This window comes from Nipponia nippon, unplaced genomic scaffold (genome assembly GCF_047370975.1).
Source record: "Nipponia nippon isolate SJK-2023a ecotype South Korea unplaced genomic scaffold, ASM4737097v1 scaffold_4, whole genome shotgun sequence".
Lineage (NCBI taxonomy): Eukaryota > Metazoa > Chordata > Aves > Pelecaniformes > Threskiornithidae > Nipponia > Nipponia nippon.
The window spans coordinates 102741573-102762397 of NW_028262358.1; the positions used below are offsets into that span (position 1 = coordinate 102741573).

Below are 20825 nucleotides of genomic sequence, written 5' to 3' on the forward strand. Positions count from 1 at the left end.
TTTCTGCTAATAATTAACCTTCCTGGTGAGTTTATTAGTGAGAGTGTCAGGTGAAACCATAAATGAGTTCTTGTCAAATGCATTACTTCTACAGACTCACAATAAAGCAGAATATAATGTGCATTCATTATAATTAGTATACAGTCTTCATTTATTGGAAGTTTCACTTCACCAAACACCTAAGGTATACATTAATCTGCTACCACACACGTTTTGAAGTTTCAATGCCAAATTAAAATATAGACCAAGTCTCCAAACTTATTTACTATGCAGAGCATCAGTATCAATTCACATCACATCATGTCCCTTATAACTAGCTTTGATAAGTAAGTACTATTTGAAAGGTATTTAAAAAAAAAGTTATGATTGAAAATGCCAAAAATGGTAAGCAGATAATTGAAACTGTGTAACAAATGACAGTAACAAGGAAAAGTTTTAAGCTGTTATTAAAAACCAAGTCTGCACTCTTATTACGTCTTTTAAAATTGTGAATTCTCTTTAGTATAGAACACTATGTATCTTGGAGCATTTTCTTTACCTTGTTATCTTGGCTTTTGGTAGAATTCCATTTGCTGCTATCTGTATTTTAATTGGGATGAACCTAATATTGCTAAATTAGAGCTTTTGTAACAGAATAAGATTGATGTTCTGATTTCCCACCTTTGGATATCTGAATACAAATTATGCTTATTAGTGTTTATTAAATTGGTTGGTTTTGGGGTTTTTTTTTGCCAGAGTTAATGTTTTCGTAAGCAATAGTAACTATCATTTTACAGTACTGTAAATTGTAATTGAGTATAAGTTGCAACTAAAGAATTCTCACAATACCCATGTGAAGTTTAAGAACTACAATACCCTGTATGATTCCCATGGTTCTCACTGCTTTGTATAGTCTCTGCAAAAATAATTCGGAAGCTGTTTTTATGAGTAGCCATGGAATTCCCCATTTGTCACGTTCTGCAAAGAATCCACAGTTGGTGCAGTATTAGTATAATAATACCCAGTTCATTGTTCTCATTCTGTATTTGCCCACAGTGGGTGGGAAAGGCAAGGAGGGACATTGCAAGGGCTTGGCAGAACTCAGTCAGAGCCACTCCGGTTCCTCAGCAGCATCTATGGGACTGCAGCACTTGCATTTTAACCTTTTACAAAAACATGACTGGGGAAGGAGAAATATATTTTGCTATTTTCTTCCCTTACTGATTCTGTCCATCTGCAGCAAGTGCAAATTCTGTAAATACTGAGACAATGGTAATATTTCACAAAGATTAACAGCTATTATTGACAGCGGTTAGAGAAACTAGATACTGAAGATGTTGAATGTGACAAAAGAAGTATGATGTCTGCTCCTTTATAAAAGTACCTGTCAGGTTCATACCAGTAATACTACATGTTCACCTTCATGGGAATAACTTCAGACACACAATTTTAATTAAAAGCAAAGACAAATAAAAATAATTTTAATGTATTTTTAAAATGCAGGTTTCAAATTCACTTTATGTCACTATTGTAGCAAAGCAATGAGAAATATGTAGGAAAAAGAGTCTGAAAGACCCTTTACAGAATTCATATATTTGCAGACAATATATGAATTCTAAGGACTGTGAGCTACCAATTGAAATTTAATGCTTCAGATTTTTAGTATTAAGTTGAGGTTAACTTGTGTAAAGCCCCAGTCCTGCACTGAGTTTTGCTTTGGAAAGGAGTACTTATGATTCTTTGAAGCTGTTGTACTCAACACCATATAGTGGGTCTCCACTCACTTGGAATCTAGTGGTGGTACAGACAACATACTAATGATGTTTTCAGATCATGCCACACTGAGCTTGAACGTTTGCTTGTGGCTTTTGCACAATTTGAAGGCAAAAGGCACTGAACAAGTTATTATCCTTCCTCTTTATGAAATGCGTACTAGGAAGTGTAATCATATGATTAAGAGACAATCAACAGCTAGTCAGTCATCAGCTTTTGAAAGGTACTGCCTGTCAGCATGTTTTGTTGGAAACATATGGTATTATTGACCTGGGCTTCTTTTTGATTCATTTTTGCAATCAGTGATTAGGTGTAGGAGGAGTTTATTCAAAATGGATACACAGGATACCTGCACTGATAAATTTCCTTCAATATAGACAGCTGCCTTTACACGTGCTCAGAGTTTGATAACATGCAAAAAATACAATAATTTATTTTAAGAGCTTAGTTAGAAGAGTGTGAAACACTTCTAATATCAGTCTTTAGCTATTTAGAAAGCATCATTTGTAGTGGGCATGGGTAGTAAGGGTAAATTTTAATAGTTGCTAGGGCTGTCATTTTGCCAAGATATCATGTGATTGCTTAAATACTTCTTTTTATGAAGTTTTATTTTGATTGTTAAGGCTTTACTTCTCAAATTGTAATGCTAGAAAAAGCTTAGAAGTAAGTGGAAAAATATCTGTTTTCACTTGTCAGAAGCTGCCAGCACACTGGGTGCTGTCTGGCCGTCTGGCTGTCTGGCCGTCTGGCTGTCTGGCCAGGAGGAGGGTTGGTCTCTTTTGGCCAACTTAACTGTTTGTTTAACTTAACCACTATGTTCGAAGGAAGTCTTGCACAGATTTTATAACAGCAAAGTATATGGGAGAAATATATATAACAACAAAGTACATGGGATAAATATAGCAATGTGTAGAGGAAAAATGAATGCTCAAGACATGTAGCACCCTGTAAATGTATCTGACATAAAATCTTCTCCTAAGAATTTTTTTCTCTTCTGTGTTTCCTTTTTAGTTAATGCTAATACTACAGATACTGTTGAATAAGAGAGAATTTTTCTAGTCTGTTGGTGATTTAGCCAAATATTTAAAATACAACATTTAATGACCTGTAAATAATTTATTTTTTCTGTATAGAAAAAAAATACCAATAACATCAAATAAATGACCCAACTACATATATTTCTTCCTATAATTCATGCTTCATTTCATAGGTTTTTTACTTCAGATTATTCAAACTGCAGTTTCTGAGAAACAGATCTTTATTTTAAACCAAAGAAGTTCCCTGCTCTGGCAACTTCACTGTTCACAGGTGCAGTAATATTGCATGGAGGAAAGATGTGGAGTCTAAAAATGACTGATAAAAAACTTGTGCTAAACTGTATCTGGAATTCAGTGAATTCAGTTGAATATTCAGTTAATATTCAGTTGAAAATCACACACAGTGCTGCTTTAATGGATTAATGAAACAGAAGGAATGGCCTAAGACAGTGTCTCCTTCCAGGAATCCCTGACTTCAGAATATTATTCTGCTTTTTTTCATCATACCTTAAAGCTACCAGGCTTTAGGGGAAGAGTCCATTATTTTTAATAGTCTTGGGGACATTCACTGAAGCACGCAAGCTGTGAAGTGTGAGGTTATTTAAGAATGTATATTGTAATAGACAGATGTAGTATATTATAGGCAATTGTGTGGAAAGGTCATAAGATATATTGTCTTTAGTGTTGTAAAATGTTTACTATAATACCTCCTTAGAACAGTGGATTGATGCTGTAAGAGAAAAAATGAAGCACATAAGTATGGCTAGAAAGACTGCTACTTTCTTGTAGTTTACTCTTTTCTTTGTTTCTTTTCTGCCCACTTTTATTTAGTTCCCTCAGATGTGTTTTTTATAAATTCACTGTGGAAAGGGTTTTATGAATATTTAGGAAAAAGACAGCCTGCTACTCTGACTGTTGATTGGTTCAATACTACAAGCAGCAAAGTAAATGCCACATTCATTGAGGCATCCAACATACAACTCAAACTATCAGGTAGGTTCCGAATTTGGTGTTAAAAAAACTGTTCTTTTAATTTTTTTCATCTGTTCAGTTTTGTATTTTCTGCCAAACACAGAATGAAACAAAAACTTTATCTTTTCACTAAAAATCTTTTTCTGCTTATTATAATTACATTATAATGTAATGGTCTGCACAGATTTCAGTCAATTTATATGTGGTCACCCATCTATTTTTCCCCTTACATTTCAAATAAATATTGAGGTAAGGTTTTTTCATCTCGGACTGCTGGATAATATTAATGTATTGAACTCACAGGTACTATTGAAGTGGCAGACAAAGCGTATATAGTCATTTTAAGAACTGCACCATTGAAAAGATCCATTATTCAATAGTGATTAATAACTGCTCTAAAACAATATGGTCTTGATAATGGCATAACATAAAATAGGCACAGATAATTAAATAACTTAGTAAATGATGCATACTTTTAATCAACATCGTGCATTCCTTCCTGCAAATCTGACTGTGAAGTTCTGATTTAGCCGCTGATCATAGCTATATATGAAAAGAGGATTATCTGCTATCAGTACTTTTTAAGGTCAAGAGTTCAGAGAGAATTTTAGTAGTTGGCTGACAAATAGCAAATTTTCTTTCACTGCACTATCGATATTTACTATAGCAATATACTGTTGCGATGTGAGTAAAATCCATTTTTTTCCAGTTCAAGGAAATTCCAGTCAAGGAATTCTATCTGTATTCAGAATTATTGAAATATGGTATGAAAAGATGAGTATTCTTTCCCATTTATATATAAAATTAAACAGTACAAAACCATCTTTGCATCCTGTTATCAAATATGATGTGAACAAAATAAGGTCCTATTATTACAGCACTTTAAATCTTGTTATTTCCGGGTTATAAAATTCTGTTATTACAGAATGTTTTCTACAAAGTATTTTAGTTCTAAAGCAATATACTTAGCTTTGAAAGGATATTTGAACAAACTGGTTGAAAAATTGTTTAAAAGGCATGTGTTACCTCCTTTATGTTAATAGGTGTTTACAAGAAAGAAGAAGCCCATTTGCTGCTGAAAGTTTTTCAGATTAAAGGACCTAGTGACATTTTTGTAAGCAAGTTTGAAAACGACAATTGGGCACTAGATGGTTATGTAAGTAACCAGGCTGCTATGGATAAAGCTTGCTGAGTTTAAAGTTTGAAGTAATTTGTGATTTCATATATAACTCTGTCCAACCTTTTATATTACAAATATGGAATACAGCACTCTAGATGTTAGTGTAGAGATCACATTATTTTTCTTTTCAAAAATATGTATACAAACTTCTCTCTGCCAAACTGCCATTAGAATTTTTAGTTTACTAAGAAGGTGGAGTGAATCAGCATATTTTGCCATGTTTTTGCCTTGTTTTCTTAGATGACAGTGGGAATTTTACCTTTAGAAATATTGTCCTTTTTGGTTTGGTAAATAGTTCGCTGTAATAAAATTACATTTAATCTTGAAGAAAAAGAGAGTTGTTTTACTCTGCGGTTCTCCTTTGTGCCTCATGATGCTTTCTATGGGAAATAATTTACAATCTGACAATTCAATGGACCTCTATATCTGTATACTAATTCAATTATGTGTATGCCAGTTGAAGAATTTTAAAACCCAGCAATATACATCAGATATTTTAAAGTTATTCCAGGTGTTATTTCAAAACTTTGTTTAATACTGCTGCAAACTTAAAATTATAGATATTGTATAACCTTAGAGAGTTCCCTAATATTTTAAAGGATAAAAGTGAAAATCTGAGCTCTGTATATCTACTCTAAGTCAAAAAAACAAATGGCTAAACATTCTTATTTATTTGTTTCAGAAAACTTTTTTTCTGTTTCAACATATTCTAGGTATCATCAGGGCTTGAAAGAGGTGTTTTTACCTATCAAGGTGATATATATGGAAAAGATTTTGGAAAATTTATGCTCCAAAGACAAGGTAAATGCATTCATAGAGTTTTAACTTGTATAATCTTTTTGGGCCTTGCAAGGGTGAAAGCAACAAATGACTCAGCTATCTAGCTGAAGTAAGCATATTTATTTCATGCCATTGCTATTATAAAAAATATAGTGAAATATGCATATTTGAAATATACAGTTCAAATCCCAATTTAACTCTGCTTAACATGTTACTATCTCATGTTTTCTAGTATAGCAACTTAATAAGATGACTAGAGGATGCTCTTAAAGACAATGCGATTGGAACTGCTTGCTTTTCTGTGAATGTCTTTTTGAAAGTAACGGGTGTTATACAACATAAACACATTTTCTGCTCGAATGTATAAATTGCAGTCAGAATCATACAGGAAATTAAAAGGACAGAATCAATGCTGATTTTAAGAGTGTCATTTGGAGAGTTCTTGTTGCTGGTGGATGTTTTCAGAAGGTATATGTATTTATATAGAATTCTACTTCTCTGTCAAAAATATGAAAAGAGTGACTGAGGTATATATTACACCTATGGTGTAATAGTGCTCAAGTGCTCCAGCAGCTGGTGAAAAACTAGTTATTTTACTCATAAAATAATTTCACTGTAAAAACTAATAAAACTTTTACTCATGGAATATTTACTCATAAAATAGTTTTGGGAAATACCAAGTGTAGACATCTGCATTTTCTGGTCCTGAAACTACTGCAGAGTGGTCGAAACATGGTATATATACAGCAAAGTACTGGACTAGGAGGAGACAGCCTAGCCATGATATCTATAGCAGAGTGTATCTACATTTTATAAATTGCATTGGTTGCACTAACTTCATTGGTGCTGTACCCAATGCCCTTTAAAGTTCTGCCGAATCTCCCTCGTATTTCTTTGCTTTATTAACTGTTGTAATAGCAGTTATCCTGTGGATTTGCTTGTCTTGGCCACCTCTCAAATTGCTATCTATGTTTACTCACAAGGGACAGAAACCTTACTCTTCAGAGTCTCAGCCTAAGAACAGCCAATTACTGAAGTTGAATACAATTTCAGTCTTCAGAGTAAACTCTTGTGTGGGACAGATTATTTGTCTGCCTGTACTTTCATGTAATCCTTATCACTGTAATATCTAGTCTGCTTTTACTTTCTGATTTTAACAAGCACACTAAAAGTAGAGCATCAATATTTGTTCAAACATCTGTCTTGTTTAGCAGCCTTTGATATCTCAAAACAGTGAGAATATGGTTCGTTGGTTTTGTTTGGGGGGTGTGTGTGTTTCTGTGTTTTTTTTTTCTTAAGCCAGGCCAAAAAAGATACCCATGGTTTGCCAGCTACCTAATAAACGTTTTGATCCATGTGTTTTAGCACTGAAATGAATAAGTCACGGGGGGTTAAATGAAGAACAAGCAGAATGACAATTCAACAGTTACAGAATTCTCCAGTGTTTGTATTCTGTGGTGGTGGAAAACGTATCACTGTTTAGAGGTGCAATATGAGAGCTCAGTTTGTATATTCCCAAGGCTAGTAAGGAGCTGAAGTGTCCAAGATGCACATGCATTCCTAGGCTGAGGGCCTCTTGTCTTCAGATTTGACATCTCAGCAGAGAGCTTGCTACAAATGCAGATACTGTCTCATTTAGAAGATTTCATTATGTGATTGCTAAATAGGCACTGATTTTCTATAGGTTGCTTGTTCTCTATTGAAGAACCTACAGGTAAGAGGAAATAGCAAATTTCCAGCCAACACAGGTCATAATATTTGTTCATACTCTCTCATATTCAAGGATAACTTGCTTTGTTTTTTAAATCTATTCTGTTCATGAATATTCTGCTGAGGTAATGATCTCATATGTCCCCCAGCTGAAGACTTAACATATTTTTGTTTCTTCAGGAAGTTAAATTATTTGCGAGAAGTATGCATAAACGATGCATGCACTGGTGCATACATAATGTAATATGAATTGCTTCAGCTGCAAGCATACTTCAAAGAACAGCATTTACTGAGAAATACTTGGTTAGTGTGAAAGACCAATCTATATGATGAAGAATTCCCTATCATGCAATGCTAGAGAAAGACCAGGCTCAGCGGATATGCCCAGTCTTGAACTTAATGACATGAAAACAGAAAGAACTTTTGTTTCTAAGTACTGTTTATCCTCTTTCAGAAGCCATTTTTTTTGCTTGTAGCCTTAGAGAATAACCCAAAGGACAAAGAGATCTCTGTTATCAGTCTGCCAAAAGATTTAGAACCAAGTTGTGACACCAAATTATTTAACCTGTTTGCTGACTAATCAGTCGTTGTTGGGGCCTTTCTGTTTGTTTTGTTATGTTACATTTATGTTTAACTTGGTCTCTGAAGGCGGCAAGCCTGCAGCTTGGTCCGGTTTCTGTAATTGCTGAGTGCTGTGCCTCACCACTACAGTTCTAGAAGATGTTTATTCTAAAATCTTAGCCTTGTTTATTTTGATCTGGACTGTCCTTTAAAATTGTATGAAAAGGTGGCTTTGTGAGAAGATAAATTTACTTCACCAAATGATTATTTTCCTATATTTATTTTCTCTAGGGAAATAAAATGACCAACTTCTCTTTCCTTTTTTTTCTTCAAAGTACTTTTTTAGCTTGTCTAGATTGAGATAACAAATATTGACAAGAAATATGAAATATGAATAATTAATTTGCATCTGTGATATATTAGATCAATGGCTGTGAAATACATGTTCATTTCTTGAAATAAATCCACTCTTAAAAGCGTTGAACATCATGAGACATGTGAATTTTAAATTTCACTCTATAGAGGTGTCATCTTTCCTCTCCAGATCATTTCGCACAACTTTTGTCATTCACAAAGCCTACATCTAAACAGGATACTCACAGCTTCAGAGTACAAAATGGTTGTGCATTAGCTAATGCACAAATAGATAGCTACGGCTAATGAGCTATGAGACTATATATTAACACACTCCTCACACCCAACGAGGTACCCAAAGAGTCTTTGCTATCCAGCAGTTATCAGTCAGGTGAAGAAGGTGCAGCCTCTGCTGCTCCTTGGAAGCTGCTGACTTGCTTTCCATGTCTGCATTTTTTCTCTTAAATCCTTGAGTGCTAGCCATCCTTGTCTCAGAAATTACTCTTCTACCTGTAATTCTACTTTTCTTACCTTGCATGGCTTTCTCTGTCACACTTTTTCCCACTTCAACAGCAGTTCTCTTAGTAAAACTGAGCCACGCTGTACTGATGTCAGACAGTTTTCTAGTATATATAAAGGAGAAAACTCAGTAATCATCTAAAGGGTAGAAGTACACAGCTTGTGCGATAATGACTTCACTGTATTAGAATTTGAACTTCACCTGACTGTTGCTGTTTTTAGGAGGCTAAAGAAACCCCTGCTATTCTGTGAAATGTTTAAAAAACATTTATGATCTTACTGAATTATTAATTACTCTATTAAATGTTTCCTAGTGACAAAGTATGGCTTTTTTAATGAAAAGTGAACCAAACTATCTTTTGCCTTTTTTTTTTTTTTTTGTCTCCTACCATGCAGATATTTCTGCTTTTCTGGTTTTAGCTGTGGTAGCAATCAATACCTAAATTAGAGCAGTACAATAGGCTTTCCCATTTCTCATCATGATAACGCTGTCGGAAGAAATAAAAAGTTCACATCAGGATATGTTTAATCACAAACACCTCTGAAAATAATTGTAATAAGTAGACAAGACTGTGTTACATTATATCGAGTCTCCTACACGAATAAAATTCAGATTTTCCAGAATTGCAGAAAAATTTGTCTTCCATAATGAAAAGTACACCCAATGCACAGTCTGAACGTGGCCAGCACTTCTCCAATGTCAATTAAAACTTGTAAACTTCAGTTAAAAATTTCAAGGTTGGTTACCTTTAATGTGGTACTTTAAAAACCGTAGAGATATAGAATATCCAATTACATCCAATAGGAGTTTTGAGTACTAAGTATTAAATGTGAGTCAATTATCAAACAGAGATAACTTAAAAAGAAATTATCTAAACGTAAATTTGTGCTTAGTTTTAAATGTTCATTTACACAAAAAGTGTTTTTTAAACTTTTTTAAAAATTCATACCAAAATTTCATACCATGAATTGCTTATTATGAATTTCAAACTACTGTTTTCTTTTAGCTGAATTCTGATTAGATATTTCATAATATCTTTTTTTTTGCTACTTCTACATTAAATTTTTTTTTTTTTGCTACTTCTACATTAAAATATATCTATCATATGTGCTGTAATAGTAGCTTTGAGATATAAATTAAAAGTTCATCGATCATACATATTTCTGTTTGTTTCGGTACTTGGTTAGAATTTTAAATAAGAGAATATTAATTCCAGGTTTTTGCTGATATAAGCTGAGTACAATGAATTTAATCATTATCAATTTTTTTATTAATTAATTGGAAAAACAGCTGGGGATTGTGATAGTAAAGGATGAAGACAGTGATAACTGCATGTAGTTTTTTAAACTTCTATCACTTCTTTAAACCATTAAAAGATTCAAAGGAGCATTCAGATTAACATTTCTTAAACTTTTCTTAACTGTGGTAACTACTTGATTCTATCTGTCTTTAATTTAGGTTGGTTGGAGAATGTCCAGTGCATGTGCAATACAATACAAACACATAAAATTATGCCAACAGGCCTTCCACACCTTGAGTGTTGGGACAAATATTGGATTATTAAAGTCCGAAGATTTTTATAATACATTGGTTCTACTCTAAAACATTTCAATGTTAGTTAAGAAACTCCACAGTAGTGTGATAAAGCTCATGATCCCAACTACCACAGTAGTAGGTTTGTTAATTTGAAAAGGTTTGCCTTCACCAGTTCTGCAGAGAAATACACAGAAGTCTGAAATGTGACAGATTAAGGCAGTGAAAAATGTTGAAGTACAGTATTTTGTCATGTTTAGTGATCAAATCTGGCAATTCTGAAATTCCTAGGGGGGCTGTCTTCATTCTAAAGGGAACTTAATTACTTTCTAGAATTTAATACATTTTGTAAAATGAATTGCACAAAATGTATTATAATATTAGCAATTGAAACATCTAAGTTTTAAAAATATCTAACAGAACAAAAACTTACCTCATTCCTCTTTCACATTGAGCTTGAACTGCAAGAAATCATAGGAGAATTGTTTGCTTCTTTCTCAATTTTGCAACTTCTTTAGACATTTTAGTAGGCTGCTGAAAGCAGTGCAATGGCTGTGTCTCTGCTATATAACTGGCCTGTGCCAGAATCCTAAAAACACTGACTGATGCTATCAATGAGGGAATTGTCGTGTTTGAGTCAGTGTGTGCTGGTGGGTTGGAGCATTTCTGAGTGGTAAACACCAGTGTCTCCTATTCTTCTCTACTAGCATCAGCAAAAATATGCCAGAATAGCAAGCCCAGGTATCTGCCCCAGTCCCATCCTTGCCGTACTTTCCCTCTGTCCTGGTCTCTCCTTCTTGGATAGGATCTATATACTGGTCCCTGAAGAGCTGTGAGTTCAAACTGGCAACATGGAGTTGGCTCTCAAAAGATATTTTTTTAATAAAATTTTTCTATATTTTTCACTATACAATTATTTTTCATCCTTCACAATTTGAATTGTCAAGTTGGCCACCTATTTAACCAATTTAACAATGTCTCTGTTTATCCTGATGGAAAAATGGGTTCCATAAAATGCCCTACAGTCCTGGTTATCTGCTTGTCCACAATGGGAACCCAGCAAGGCCACGGCACTGGTGACTGCCTTTGCATTCTCTGCACCTCAGTTTTATCCCAGTGCAAATGCAGCTGCCGCAGTCTCTAACACATGCCTATGTCTCACTGCTAAAAGGGGGTTCTAAAGCAGCCGGGACATGCACACAAGCACACAGACTTAGGATTGCTATTGAGCCGAACAGAACCGTTGTGGTTTATTGCAGTTACCTCAGTTCTCTCTTCCTTTTTCATGTCTGATGTGGTCTCACATTGCTTGTTGTTTCTCAGCTGAATATTAAGGCTGCAAGCATAGAATACTTTTTACAGTATTAACAATTTTTTGTAGGAGGTAAATGGCTTAATTTTATTAAATTAGTGACTCATGAGAGGTGTAGTTCATAATTATTTTATTTGCTGAATACTGTTTTCAAATATTTTTGATAGTATTGATATATTATTAAGTGGTACTAACAAGATTTATACTATGATACTGCATGCTATTTATTTCATGTTTTCAAATAGAATGATTTTATCAAGACACCATTTTCTTTCATTCTTGAATAAAAAGAGGACTGTGAGATAGAAAACCTGGGAATTTTATTTCTGCTCTTTTTGTTTCATTTCAGGTCCTTTAAGTGCAGACACAGACCTTTCAAATCACTATTATGGTACAAACAGCAGTTCTGTTGCAGCTGCCATCCTGGTACCATTCTTTGCTCTAATATTATCAGGGTTTGCATTTTACCTCTACAAACACAGGTATTGTAAATGTTGTTCATTCAGTAACTTAATTATCTTTTTTTTTTTAATTTTGATAAGTAAGTGTAACTAGAGAACACAATGCTAAAGCTTTCAATAATATCTTTACCCTAGAGAGACAAATATTTCTAAATATTCCCACAAAGGGGTTCCGGGCAGGGCAGCTTGTAATGGTGAACAATTTAAAAAATGAGTCACTGTGTAAGGAGCAAAGACCTATAAAGTTTCTTGGTTCGTTAGGCTGAATCAGATTGAAATCTCAGGTCACATGTTTTATTCTTTCATTTTAATGCTTTATTAAATTGAATGTATGCTGCTTCTTTCAAAATGCTTATGAGTATTAATTATACAAGCTGAAAAATCCATAAATCCCACGAGGGAACAGCCCATAATGAGACTACTTACAGTACATGCTGAATAAGCTAGTGGATGCTACTAGAATTGGCATCACTTCAGCTCATATGAAACTTTTATATGTCATTAAATAATAGAATAAATCCAACCATGTTGTCTGAAATTTGGTTTAAAAGCTGATATCTATGTATCTTTTGAATATTTGTTCATTCTGAGTGCTATTTGGCTAGAGCTTTCTGGAACAATTCTTTTTTTTTTTTTTTTTGTATTGAGCTACAATACTCTCTGACCTCCTTGTGTTATTTGCAGTTTGCAAAATGGTGTTTAACAGAAATGCTGATTTTTAATAACATGCTCTTAAAACTTTTGTTCTATAACCATGATACTAAGAGTATTTTGTGATTGTAAGAAATCACATAGACAAACTGAAGTCCACCACTGCTGTATGATGGACTGGACTGTCTACCTACCTCAGCATTAGACGATTTGGGAAAAAGAAATTGCAGTGGGGCTTGAACTTGTGAACTCCAGTTAAAATGATATATGTCCTGAAATGTAATATAGCCTTTTGTTGAAAAAAATACTCAGGAATAGCTGTGAACTCTGTCTCAGAATGTGTTATTGTAAGATGCCTTTCTGATGCCTGCAGATCTGCATTCTCGTATAGCTCCTGTTCTGCAATGAGGGGAATGTAAACAGCAGCGTGAAAGCACAGGCATTCAGACTGGGTGAAGACATGGCACGTAAAGGAGACAAACTCTAAGAAAAATTTACTAAAACTGTATTCTGACGTAGGGGTACATTTTGTGGTTTATTCTGTGAAGTTTGTTATGTCCTACCTGAGCAGTGGAGACTGTTATCTGTTTAGTAGAAATATATATATATATATTTAAGAGAGAGAAAACTTAGTCTTCAGATGAGCAGCTGTAATCCCAATGTTTATGGTACTGCTGGTGCAGCATTGCAGTTCTGCCTACCTTAATCTACTTTAAATGCATTAGATACTTGAAAAAGGAGATGTTACTTATAACTTAATCTTTCAAAGAATATTCTTCCCTTTTTATATTTTCAAACAATTTCTTCCTTTAAGCCACAGTTTTTAGAGAGGTTAACAGTGTCATATTGTCATCAGGAAATTAACAAGTTGATTACTGATGTAAAGTAACTCTAGGTCACCTTTATTCTGTTCAAAACAAAGGATGTTCCAAAGGAAAGAGAACAGAATCCATGACTTTTGAAGGGACTTTCTCGAAATTTCTTTAATGACCAGAATAACAACATGAAATTTTCACAATGATGCAATAGTAGTTATGCCCCTAGAGGCTCTCTATATCAGAGAATTTGAAGGTTGTCTTAGGGGATGATTTTATGGATGTTTCTACTGTGCCTATGTCAGATTAATATAATCTAATTAGAACCAGGGTTGTTAAACCTTTTTTTTTACACAGTTTCTGTACCTTTTATCTGACAGACAGGGATTGCTTCAGGAATGAAGACAGCATCTCAGCCTTTCTGAACAAAATTAAAATATATTAATTACTTGCACTTAGAAAAGCTCCTCGTTAAGATTTCTAAGCATGTGTTGTTACTTCTAAAATGAAAATATGCAGAAAAAGATCTATTTATGAGTAATGGAATTATTTGTCAATTGTCAGTTTCCATTACTGACATCTTTCCAGTGATAGTTTTCCCTGCCTGCTATCCAAAATAGAATAATTTTCTAAAAAAGAGTTTGATTTTCCAATCCTTTTCTGAAATTTTATCATGAGATTCCACCAAGCATCTATATTTTGCACTTCTTCATTGACTTTCTTGCCCTATTTCACTTACATGTATAAAATTATATACTGAACCTCCTTTATGTATTTGTTCAGATGCTTTCAGATGCTAAGAGATTTAAGGATAAAGTAGTAAAATATAATCTAATAGGGTATCATTTTACTGGATATATCAGAAAGTCTGCACAATTCTGTTTTATTTTTCATTTAATTATTGGCTTAATATGTTCTAACAGAACTTTGCATAAAAACGTGAGCATCTTGAAGTTTTGATAGTTTCATGGTGGTAAAACACTATCCAAAACAGAAGAGTGGTTACTGAAAGAGAATTCTTTGTATCCTTTGATATTCATGTCAAAATTTATGTGAATATTAGTTAGGATTTTCTCAATCTAATTACATATGTTTGGACATATAGAATCTCTGTCAAGGTATTTAGTAGTGTTTATTGCTGGAATTATTTATGGAGGTAAGCAGGCGTGCTATGGAAGATCTATCCTGAATAACTGAAATTACTGACCCTTATCTGAAGGTTACTACCACTAGCAGTGCAACATATTCTGGACACTTGTTATGTCAGTGCAAGCGTTGCCTGGTTGAAGCTATACTGGCTGACTTTCCACTGACTTAGATTTAGTAGTACCCAGGAGACTTGTTACAGCACTTCAATGGTGCAGTGCTAACTTCCTTCTCTGGAATGGTAATAAACAGCCGATAGCAGCAAATTACTAAACCATTCTCTCTACCTCTGCTCAAAAACATCAAAGTCAGTAAAGTCTGCAGGTGTTTATCTCATCTAAACCCCAAGATGCTATCCAAAGGATGAATTAGGAGCCACTCTCATCTATGTACACTTAAGTCATCTACTCCATTCAATTCTTTTAAATTCACAATTTGTATTGAACTTCATCAGACCATTTGCACAGATGGTTCAGTTGCTTTCCTAGGTATACTGTAAAAATTAGTGTGGGTAAAATCCCAAATCTCCAGGAAAGTCAGTTAGAATATGCTTGATTGTGATAAAATTAAATTCATCAATTAAAGATGCTACTGTATTTTTGATATTAATATCAATACTTTAGAAAGACAAGGGTATATATTTGGAAATTGGTAAGGTGTTAATTTAGTAAAGCTGGAATAAGTGTTTCCATTCTGTGTAAGGATTCTTTTATGGTCAGACTAGCAATCTGAAACTGAAAATGTCACCAGAAAAGATCATAATTGTTACTACTGACAGAAATTATTATAAATGTTGTCAGTTCCAACTTTACTTTTGTTTGTACTTTTGTTGTATGTTGCTTTAGTTTTGGCTACCAGTTTTGGCACTAACAACAAGCTATGAAGTTGTCATTCTTTTGACATTTTTATAATGGAAAACGCATACCTATATTTTGCCCACATTGTCTCTGTGCTTTTCAGCATCAGTTAGCCCATCAGAAATTTGTTTTCTTCTCTTCATGCTATGAACAATAACTTCCAGACAGATTTCTCTTACTTTTTAAGTTCCTGCAACCTCCTTTATGGGTCTCCTTTTATCACTTAAAAGTTGTGGAACTTTTGTTGCATTATAGATAAAAATTGCAATAATTGTAGAATGTTTATTTTTAAGGGTTACTAATGATAATTTCCTGTCTTTTTTTTTCCCAGAACAAGACCAAAAGTACAGTACAATGGATATGCTGGACATGAAAACAGTAATGGACAGGCTTCATTTGAAAATCCCATGTATGACACAAACTTAAAACCCACAGAGGCAAAGGCTGTGAGGTTTGATACGACTCTGAACACAGTTTGTACAGTGGTATAGCCTTCAGTGCCCAATATGACTGATTCATAGCCATACCTCTGATGGACAAGCAGTAATTCCTTTGGTGCCATATACCAGTTTCCCTTCTTCTCTTGGCTTTGCTGCTGTAATCTTTAACATCTTCTGTCAGCCTACATGCAGCTAAATTTTCTGGTAAAAATGTGTCAGTCTTCTGGGGATCAGACAAAGAATATTTTTTCATCTTAAAGTTGGATCAAAATGCCTGGCTGCATCTGCTTCAAATCAAGGCACACCTTAAGGAAGACTGCCAAGTCATGCCAATTTGTCATATTTAATGCCTCAGACTTTCATATTTGTATGTGGCTGGATGCCTTTCAATGCGTTCTTCTGGGCACTTGGATAAATCCTTTGAGTACTATGACAAATGATAGCACCACAGATTATCCCCGGGAATATTCCGAAGAAATAAAGCTCTCTTGAAGGAGAAGACAACCTTCCGTGAGGTTGCATACACCTGCAAATGCTTTACCATTGAAATCTTGCTAAAATTAAAGAAACTTTCAGTGCATCTCATACATAGGGTAGTTTGCCAATTTCCCAATCAGCCATTATATTGCAAAATGTTAATGCACAATTTTTTTGCACTAGAGTGTTATGGATGACTGAGTAAGATACTGGTAAAAATATACAGGGTTTCTACACACTGTCCATTGTATATACACATTCACTCATTCTTTGCCAAGAAAAACATTCCACAATAAATTTACTTGGAATATTAAATTATGAGCCCCGTGCTTAGCACCAGTTAAAATCTTGTGCAACAGAGGACAACATTTCTTTTGTCAATTTTTGACTAAATTTCTTTGTAAACATGATTACAAGTCATTGGAGACTTTCAGCCAGAACAAGAGCCCATTTCTAAGAAATTTTCATTCCCAATATTGTTTTCTTCGGAAATCAGTCATCAATCACCATTGTCAGTATCATACTATTTAACAGCAGGGGGGTTAGCAGCTATTGCTGCTTGCCATGTACAAATGTGAATAGTAATTTATTTTAGATAGCTCATAAAGCCTGTGAGCCTGTGCTCATAATACAGTCTTCCCTTTTGCATTATTTTCCATTTTTTTCCTGTAATATGACATCATTTTCTGATGTTACATGGAACTAAAACACATTACAGTAGCATATGTAAACCCAGTGCAAATTGTTTATAACCAGCTGTCATTCAGTTTCTACTTTGAACAAAGAGAAATATTCAACTGTCTTTGCTTTCTGTTTCTTTTCAGACTTTTTAAACACACTGCTTACTGCTTTTGTACTTACACAGTTTGACAGAGAAAGTTTGACATTTGTAAATATGAATGGTTGAGTAAATCATTAACATTTGCTTAGAATTAGAGGTTTTATTGAATGAAAAACAAACAAACAAACAAACAAAGATGCCATTGGGCAGATTAATTAAATTGGGTTTTAAAATTAGGAAATTACAGGAAATAATGAAGCAAAATCTGATTTTAGTCATACACGTTGAGCTCAGAAACCAGGCAAGTTACTTTGCTTTAAAATGCAGGGTTGTTTTTGTTGTTGTTGTTTTGTTTTAGTTTCCTGAATTTCAAACTGTCCTAATGTCCAGTTGCTATCAAAAAATGTAGAAAAACGTTTCCAAACTCCATATGTGTGTAGGTGTGGCTGTTATACACAAACGAAAAAGGTAATGTAAGCCCAATAACAGGTTTTTCAGCTAATGTTGCAGAACGCAAAGAAAATTTCAAAGGTAACCCCTGGTCAGCTTAACAACTCTACATCTGTTAGATGAAAAATACCAGCAATATAATACAGTATTGTAGGGCCTCCAGCTGTTATATTCTTCATATAAGCAAGAAACTCTGAAGAAAATTTAATAAATAATCCTTTCCAGTCAGTTCCTTGTTCATTTTGTTAGTAGTTTTTGGCTTTTTTGTTTGTTTGTTTCTGAGGTTATTGTGCAGTAAGTTCATTTATCTGTCACATCTCAGAGCCCTTCACATTTCCTGAGAAAGAACAAAGTCATCAGATCAAAGTTGTTGTCCTGATCCTCCCCCATGTAGAGGAAGTTGCTCTGCAAATGAAGAGCTTCCATAGGAACAGTGGGCCAGGGCGGGAAGCTGTTCTGTGATTAAAGTTTTTGACAGGTGTTCAAAATCGACATTACTGTTTTTGAAGTCTTTCTGCAGTGGCAATGGCAGGAAAAAAATGGAGTACTGAAAACAAGTGCAAAATTCTAGCTAAGTAGCTATTATTGATGTTTTCTACTCCTGCCCTTACAGTGTATTCTTCAGTGACCTGTCTCACTATGACCACCAAGGAATGTGTTGGAGGAAAGATTCCAGAAAAGAGAACAGTTAAATTATTTGATCTTTTGTGTTAGAGAGCCCAGACCCTGTGGATCCTTTATCCAGTGGTTCATTTTGGGGAGGTTATGTAAGGAGTGTTTATCCGGAGTGAGTGTTCTGTGAACAGGGGCACTCAAAATTGGGGCACACTGACAAATTATCCTAAGATGTTTGTTTGGAGTATTGATTAAACAGGAGCTTCAGACTGGAACCCAAGTAAAGGAAAGCTCTCATAGTTTCATCAGTTCTATCCACATCCTTCAAATGCCTCTCCTTCTCTGCTATGTTTAAGTCTTCTCTTCAGGTTGGATCTCTTTCTCCTGAAGTTATTTTACAGAGGGCTGTGTATGCATGCACTTGTATATGGTGCTTCATCAGAATAAAACTCTTAAAATGTTGTGCAGTGGCCGGGTAATGGCAGCCAGGAAACCTGCTTTCTGAGATATATGCAGAAGACTTTTCCCCCAGTGTTGACCAGATCATTATGATGGGCTAATAATACATGCTATATATTTTTTTTAAAAAACAGGTTATGTGCTTCAAAGCTGTTAAAAACTGCTGCTTGTATCACACATTTTGCCTTTCTCCAGGCTAGCTGCAATAATTTTTTTTCTTGTGTAAAATATTTTGTAAACAAAGAAAAGCTGTTATTAAAAAAAAAAAAAAGGTGGGAGGGTGAGGGTGGGGGGGTTGGGGAAGAACGCCGGCATTATGATCAAGTCAATCTAATTTTCATTCCCAGTATTTCATTCTGCCATTTCACTACATGCTGCTGTGACATGAAGTAGGTGCAAAAGAACTTTTTGTACAGAGATATATTTTTTATGAAGAATTTGTAAAATTATTAAATATGCTGTACTTTTTTGATTAATGTAGGTAAATTGTTAAAAATAAATGTTTTTACAATACAAAAAATTGTAATTTTCCCAATAATGTAAAATTTACCATCTTTAGCTGATTTTCAGTTCTGGTCCTATTACACATGTATTAATATTAAAGTGGCCTGTTAAAAATGAACAGTACTCTCTTTGGCAAAAAAAATAAATACTATAAAAGATTGTAATATAGCCTGTGCAATGCCACCCACCTTGAAAGCAAAATGAGAGTTCTAATTAAATATTTAATTTTAGATTTTCAGTTTTTGTGTGACCTATTCTTATCAACTTTTTTTCTATTTACCCTTATGCTTCTAAATCTCAGATGTTGATTTTTCATTATATTAAATTGTTCAGTAAAATCTTAATCTTGTCATTTTAAGTTCCCAAGCATTATGTAACTTGGTAAAAATTTTCAGGTGCAGTTTAGTGAGATGGGATCTACCCCCTGTTATCTTACACTTAGCATTCAGATTTTAAAATGGGACCTTGGCTCCCAGATCATTTGGTTGTTTTATAAAAAATAACCTGTTTATTCTTCCACAAGCCTGTGTCCTACCTGTGGAAGTGATGGATCACATGAAGCCAGAGGTATTTCCAATTCTAACATCTGAGAGATGGGTCCGCAGTCACTTAGATGTACACACTTCTACTGAAATGAAAATGCTTACATACACAAAGATAGCCACATATGTTAGTGTTTTCAGGATTAAGACCTGAAATTCTAAACATCTTTTTTAAAAATTATTTTACTCTGTATTCATGTCAAAGATTTATGTATTTGATTTACTTGTTGACAGTTTAAGAAAGAATAAGCCAGGCTTCAAGAATATTCTACCCATTATTCCTTTGGGAATCAGTGGTAGTATATGACTGTGGTTGACTTTTAGAAAAAACCTAAGATATGTGCATGTCCTTGCTTCCTTTCTTATCTTCACAATCTGTCCTTCTGATAATATGATATTTTATAGACAGGTGTTAAAAGTTGTCATCTTTCAGAATGATCTGACTTTCCTTCTGACACTAAGGTATAAGTTATAATCACTAACTTAATGCAGATATCGAGGCATTACAAGACAGGGGGTCATGATTTTTACCTCTTATCACAAACAATAGTCTAACATACACTAAACAAGTGAACTATTGTTCTTTTCACTACTGCCAAACTGCAATACCAGCTTTTAAAAATTATTTTGCCTTATGATCTATTGAGAAATGTAACATGGTATATTTAATTTCAGATTCTAGACAAACCATTTATGGAAAACAAATATTTTCTGTGTGTTGAGGATACAGTTATGTAAGAGCCACTCTCAGTTGAATCTGTAAAGAACAAAAATATTTGTTTTTCAGCTGGCATCTACTGGCTTTTTAACAGTAACGAGGTCATAACCAGTATCAAAGGGATAGTGTACCTATCAGTATGATTTACTCAAAATGGAAAATGCTTTTTTTTTAAAGCTGCTTTTAACTTCAGATTCT

General features: G+C 34.2%; 1 protein-coding gene across 2 annotated transcripts in view; it reads left to right on the plus strand.

Moving 5' to 3' along the window:
• Positions 1-19121, plus strand: part of CSMD1 (CUB and Sushi multiple domains 1) — a 1270279-nt gene extending 1251158 nt beyond the window's left edge. For both annotated transcript variants that reach the window (XM_087775441.1, XM_087775442.1), the window contains 5 exons: positions 3621-3782; positions 4805-4917; positions 5655-5742; positions 12061-12193; positions 15973-19121. In XM_087775441.1, the coding sequence (XP_087631567.1) occupies positions 3621-3782; positions 4805-4917; positions 5655-5742; positions 12061-12193; positions 15973-16132 (656 nt within the window). In that variant the 3' untranslated portion in view covers positions 16133-19121. The remainder of the gene's footprint in view (positions 1-3620; positions 3783-4804; positions 4918-5654; positions 5743-12060; positions 12194-15972) is intronic.
• Positions 19122-20825: the final 1704 nt, after the last annotated feature.